The sequence below is a fragment of the Eurosta solidaginis genome, chromosome 1 (genome assembly GCF_040869045.1).
Source record: "Eurosta solidaginis isolate ZX-2024a chromosome 1, ASM4086904v1, whole genome shotgun sequence".
In the NCBI taxonomy this organism is placed as follows: domain Eukaryota; kingdom Metazoa; phylum Arthropoda; class Insecta; order Diptera; family Tephritidae; genus Eurosta; species Eurosta solidaginis.
This window is the reverse complement of record NC_090319.1, coordinates 7180383-7187023: the sequence shown is the minus strand read 5'-3', so window position 1 is coordinate 7187023 and position 6641 is coordinate 7180383. Positions and strand designations below refer to the sequence as shown.

General features: G+C 37.9%; 2 protein-coding genes across 2 annotated transcripts; both read right to left on the bottom strand.

The window, feature by feature from the left end:
- Positions 1-653: 653 nt before the first annotated feature.
- On the bottom strand, positions 654-3043 carry LOC137247577 (golgin-84-like). The gene is given in 2 exon segments (XM_067778563.1): positions 654-1130; positions 1447-3043. Coding segments are annotated over 2 exon segments (1716 nt in total). The 5' UTR covers positions 2945-3043; the 3' UTR covers positions 654-912.
- Positions 3044-3909: 866 nt separating this feature from the next.
- Positions 3910-6176, bottom strand: LOC137238857 (golgin-84-like). The gene is made up of 2 exons (XM_067763881.1): positions 4588-6176; positions 3910-4279 (listed from the first exon to the last, which is right to left on the bottom strand). The coding sequence occupies exons 1-2, from the start codon at positions 6083-6085 to the stop codon at positions 4062-4064; spliced, it is 1716 nt and encodes a 571-aa protein (XP_067619982.1). The 5' UTR covers positions 6086-6176; the 3' UTR covers positions 3910-4061.
- Between the last annotated feature and the right edge of the window lie 465 nt (positions 6177-6641).

Sequence of the window (6641 nt, the reverse complement as noted above, 5' to 3'; positions counted from 1 at the left end):
TTTGCCAGCGCAATATATAGCTTCTCCAAACCCAATTGTCAACCTCACCTATCCGCGGCGAATCCTGTTTCACTAACAGACGAGGCTCTGGCGACCCCAAGCTCCTCATGGAACTTGGGGTGGGGAGGGAGGGGATGGCCTGAAGGTTTAATGTGGCCACATAAATCGTTCCCGAGATGGTGGGGCTAGTACCTTAATGGTGCTGTGGTACCGGAGCGTACCGGATCTGTATCCGGCAAAGGACCATCACATCGATAACACTCCCCAAAACCTTCGGGGGCAACCTTATCGCTACAACAACAACAACAACATACGTCTATGGGTTGAAAAGACTTGACCACGTCTCTCATCATGCTGACAAGTTGCTAAACATTTCTTTCGATAACCTTATTAAACTTAAAACGCTCACTACGCTACATAAATTAATATATATGAAGGAACCTGAATATCTGTATCGGAGGTAAAATTTTCTCCAGTCGTCTAGATCTGTTCTCATTCAGCAGACATCGTATGCTAATATCTGATCACCAGTTCATTACTTCCATAAGTCTTTGGAACTCGCTCCCTTCTAGACTTAGGCTTATAAGCAATGCTCTGCTCTTCAATAAAGAATTAACAAGTTTCTATAATAACCTAGACAATTAAAATACTGATTTCTGTCTAAGCAAATGTACTCTATCATTCGTTTATTTATTTATTTATTAAATAGATTATTTATTGTAACATTTTCTTAGTCATAGTCATTAGCTTTAAGTTTCAAGTTTAAATTGTTCCTATTTTATTCCTTTTACCGACTAGCACTACAAAATATTTTTGCCAAATTGTTGTGCTGGGATGAATTGCCTAATAAATACAATGCAATACAATAGTCGTACAAAATAGTACAATTTCACTAAAAGAATATTTTCCATTTTATGAGTTAGGTGATGATGAGATTAGTACAAATACAACCCATAAATGAAGGAGACCTACATATAGAAGCACAAATATACGCATAAGAGGATAACGACGTAGGAAAACTCCTAAACGAATGCCAACAGAATCGAGTGAGGAGTAGGCACGCTTCACACGTCGAGCCACACGATTATCGAAAGGATTTTCACGCATCAATAGTGGAAACTGTGCTTTAACTGTAAATATTTGTTTAGGATAAGATTTTTAAAAATACACACAAATATACATATATCACACACGTAAATCAAGACAGCGATCAACTCAAAATATCACAATTTTCAAAAACGCGAGAAAATAAATTTTTACTTTTTACAAAGCCCTTTCCGGAAGCTAATTTGTGGAGATATTAATCAATCGAGTATACAGTTCGGTAAATATTGCACTTGGTAGCCAGGTAATATATATAACTTCGAATGTAAGATTTTTTAGTTAGCTCCATTTTGATCTAGGTGTTGATCTAGGTGTGCGATATAAAAATGTTTATGTATATACCGTCATCCGTAGTATTTGATAGAAGCGCATTACGTGATACTTGCTTACTGCTATTAATACCGTTTTTGAAAGCGTATTGCTGCTGAAGCTGGTCCTGAATTTTTTCTAATTGAAAACGAAGTGCATTGCGTTCTGTTGTTATTTTTTCAACTGTTTGTTGTTTATCTACTAATGTTTGCGTTAGTACTCTGATACGCTCATCTAAATTATCGGAAAGTACATCATTTTCGGATTTCGCCTTTGTTTTGCGTTGCATTAACTCAGCACGCAATTTTTGTAACTGCGCTTCCTTTTCTTGTAGATGAGTTGCTGATGCGGCCATTTGATTGCTTAGCTGTTGACGCAATTTAATTAGTTCCTGGGCCTGCACACGCTGTTCTGACTCTGACGAAACTAAACGTTGTCGCTCCGTGCGCAGTTCTTTTCGTATTTCTTCTTCAACTATACGTGTATCTGCCAAATGTCTAGCGTATTGTTCATTAATCGATTGCCAATCACTACGGAGCTCTTCTAATTGAATACGTAATACGTTACGTTCCTCCAGGATTTGCTTGTGCTCTTCTTTCAGGCCATCGAATTCCATTTGTAACAGTTTTAAATCTGAAGCTACACTTGGCGCATTCTCGTTAAGTTTATTATTTGATTTCAATTCTATTATGAGATTATCTTTCATTTGAAGAGCTAATTGAGCTTTGACACGGTAATCTTGCAGTTCTTTTCGTTGTATTTCAGTTTCTTTTATTTGCATTTGTAATTTATGTGCCGTCTCCATGTATTCTTGTTGTAATTTTGCTAAATTAGCTTCTAGCTCTGATATCGTATGCATGTATGTGGCGTTTGTACTTCGTATGTTAGATAGTTCTAGTTGCACCTGATCACGCTCATCAGTTGAACGTTGTAACAACGTCTCCAGTTCATGTAGATTTTTTAGTAACGCAGCTTTTTCATCATATCGGCACATTATTGTAAGACGGGCGCGCAAATCGTCACGTTCGGAAGTTACTTCATGTAAAGCGATTTTAAAAGCCATTAACTCTTGACTATCTACGGAAATAAATGGAAATGATTCTTCAGTTTCAGTTTTCTTGAGTTTATTAACGCGGGGTTTAGAATCCTCAACGTCAATGGCTACTTCTGTGCGTGAGTTAACCGAACTGCGACGCGATGACAATGCTGACCTATTCCACTCTAGATTTTCATGCGACACTTCAGAAGCAGACAATGTGGCGTTGGCAGTTGTTCCAAGTTCCTCTTTTGATTAATTTCTAATATTGATTGCATTTGCATAATTTGTATTTTTAACTTTGGCTGGAGATAGTGCAGCTTTCAAGGACAATTTACTGGTGGACAAACTGCGTCGGATACTGTCAAATGCATTACTTTCACTACTATCACTGACATCAGGAGTAGAGTTGATCTGTAACGCACTTGCTGCATTTTGATCTAATTTTACTAACATATTTTCGGCTTTATCTGCCAAGCCTGATATCCATGCCATTTCTGCGCTGTCGTGTATTTAATATCACTTTTTTGGGCTTTTAACCTAAAATAAACAAAGAATTTTCACCTGCTTCACAGAACTCAAAATTTAGACAGGGTTGATACTTTGAAAGGAAATTACATCAGCTGATGGGATTTTTTTCAACAACCATCATTAAGGGCCAAGCAGCGACATCTATTTTTGAAAAAGTAGGTTTATTAAAGGCGTTGCCAAACAAAAGACAAGAAATTAACAAATTATCTGGCTCACAAATGTCGTCTTTCATTGAGTTTACAGCTCCGGCTCACGCTCAATACTCACGGGAATGCTCTAGATCATTGAGAGATTTGAGAATCAGATGTCGCAAAATTTTCGCACACGTGAAATGTTATAGGCAGATGTCGCCGTGATTGAGTCACAAAGACAAACGTCTGGACAAACATCCAAACATCTTCACATCCAAACTTTACCATTTATAATATATATATTAGATTTATTATTTATTAAATAGATTATTTCTTGTAACCTTTTCTTAGTTGTTGTTGTTGTTGTTGTTGTAGTGATAAGGTTGCTCCCCGAAGGCTTTGGGGAGTGTTATCGATGTGATGGTCCTTTGCCGGATACAAATCCGGTACGCTCCGGTACCATAGCACCATTAAGGTGCCAGCCCGACCATCTCGGGAACGATTTATGTGGCCACATTAAACCTTCAGGCCATTCCCTCCCTCCCTACCCCCAAGTTCCATGAGGAGCTTGGGGTCGCCAGAGCCTCGTCTGTTAGTGAAACCGGATTCGCCGCGGATAGGTGAGGTTGACAATTGGGTCTGGAGAAGCTATATATTGCGCTGGCAACCTAAAAGGTTGCGCTCCACAGCCCTTTGAATCTGGTATTTTAGTCGCCTTTTACGACAGGCATACCTACCGCGGGTATATTCTGATCCCCTAACCCGCTGGGGTACCTTTTCTTAGTCATAGTCATTAGCTTTAAGTTTCAAGTTTAAATTGTTCCTATTTTATTCCTTTTACCGACTAGCACTATAAAATAATTTTTGCCAAATTGTTGTGCTGGGATGAATTGCCTAATAAATACAATACAATACAATAGTCGAATTTCACTAAAAGAATATTTTCCATTTTATGAGTTAGGTGATGATGAAATTAGTACAAATACAACCCATAAATGAAGGAGACCTACATATAGAAGCACAAATATACGCATAAGAGGATAACGACGTAGGAAAACTCCTAAACGAATGCCAACAGAATCGAGTGAGGAGTAGGCACGCTTCACACGTCGAGCCACACGATTATCGAAAGGATTTTCACGCATCAATAGTGGAAACTGTGCTTTAACTGTAAATATTTGTTTAGGATAAGATTTTTAAAAATACACACAAATATACATACATATATCACACACGTAAATCTAGACAGCGATCAACTTAAAATATCACAATTTTCAAAAACGCGAGAAAAGAAATTTTTACTTTTTACAAAGCCCTTTCCGGAAGCTAATTTGTGGAGATATTAATCAATCGAGTATGCAGTTTGGTAAATATTGCATTTGGTAGCCAGGTAATATATATACCTTCGACTGTAAGATTTTTTAGTTAGCTCCATTTTGATCTAGGTGTGCGATATAAAAATGTTTATGTATATACCGTCATCCGTAGTATTTGATAGAAGCGCATTACGTGATACTTGCTTACTGCTATTAATACCGTTTTTGAAAGCGTATTGCTGCTGAAGCTGGTCCTGAATTTTTTCTAATTGAAAACGAAGTGCATTGCGTTCTGTTGTTATTTTTTCAACTGTTTGTTGTTTATCTACTAATGTTTGCGTTAGTACTCTGATACGCTCATCTAAATTATCGGAAAGTACATCATTTTCGGATTTCGCCTTTGTTTTGCGTTGCATTAACTCAGCACGCAATTTTTGTAACTGCGCTTCCTTTTCTTGTAGATGAGTTGCTGATGCGGCCATTTGATTGCTTAGCTGTTGACGCAATTTAATTAGTTCCTGGGCCTGCACACGCTGTTCTGACTCTGACGAAACTAAACGTTGTCGCTCCGTGCGCAGTTCTTTTCGTATTTCTTCTTCAACTATACGTGTATCTGCCAAATGTCTAGCGTATTGTTCATTAATCGATTGCCAATCACTACGGAGCTCTTCTAATTGAATACGTAATACGTTACGTTCCTCCAGGATTTGCTTGTGCTCTTCCTTCAGGCCATCGAATTCCATTTGTAACAGTTTTAAATCTGAAGCTACGCTTGGCGCATTCTCGTTAAGTTTACTATTTGATTTCAATTCTATTATGAGATTATCTTTCATTTGAAGAGCTAATTGAGCTTTGACACGGTAATCTCGCAGTTCTTTTCGTTGTATTTCAGTTTCTTTTATTTGCATTTGTAATTTATGTGCCGTCTCCATGTATTCTTGTTGTAATTTTGCTAAATTAGCTTCTAGCTCTGATATCGTATGCATGTATGTGGCGTTTGTACTTCGTATGTTAGATAGTTCTAGTTGCACCTGATCACGCTCATCAGTTGAACGTTGTAACAACGTCTCCAGTTCATGTAGATTTTTTAGTAACGCGGCTTTTTCATCATCTCGGCACATTATTGTAAGACGGGCGCGCAAATCGTCACGTTCGGAAGTTACTTCATGTAAAGCGATTTTAAAAGCCTTTAACTCTTGACTATCTACGGAAATAAATGGGAATGATTCTTCAGTTTCAGTTTTCTTGAGTTTATTAACGCGGGGTTTAGAATCCTCAACGTCAATGGCTACTTCTGTGCGTGAGTTAACCGAACTGCGACGCGATGACAATGCTGACCTATTCCACTCTAGATTTTCATGCGACACTTCAGAAGCAGACAATGTGGCGTTGGCAGTTGTTCCAAGTTCCTCTTTTGATTCATTTCTAATATTGATTGCATTTGCATAATTTGTATTTTTAACTTTGGCTGGAGATAGTGCAGCTTTCAAGGACAATTTACTGGTGGACAAACTGCGTCGGATACTGTCCAATGCATTACTTTCACTACTATCACTGACATCAGGAGTAGAGTTGATCTGTAACGCACTTGCTGCATTTTGATCTAATTTTACTAACATATTTTCGGCTTTATCTGCCAAGCCTGATATCCATGCCATTTCTGCGCTGTCGTGGCGTTATTTTTATTTAATATCACTTTTTTAGGCTTTTAAACTAAAATAAACAAAGAATTTTCACCTGCTTCACAGAACTCAAAATTTAGACAGGGTTGATACTTTGAAAGGAAATTACATCAGCTGATGGGATTTTTTTCAACAACCATCATTAAGGGCCAAGCAGCTACATCTATTTTTGAAAAAGTAGGTTTATTAAAGGCGTTGCCAAACAAAAGACAAGAAATTAACAAATTATCTGGCTCACAAATGTCGTCTTTCATTGAGTTTACAGCTCCGGCTCACGCTCAATACTCACGGGAATGCTCTAGATCATTGAGAGATTTGAGAATCAGATGTCGCGAAATTTTCGCACACGTGAAATGTTATAGGCAGATGTCGCCGCTGTTTTTCATTTAACTCATACGGCGAGAGGCTAAGCAGCGACATCTATTTTTGAAAAAGTAGGTTTATTAAAGGCAGCGTTGCCAAACTAAAAAGAAGTAATTAACAAATTATTTGGCTTACAAATTGAACAAGACTTCCATCTGGATTTATCTGG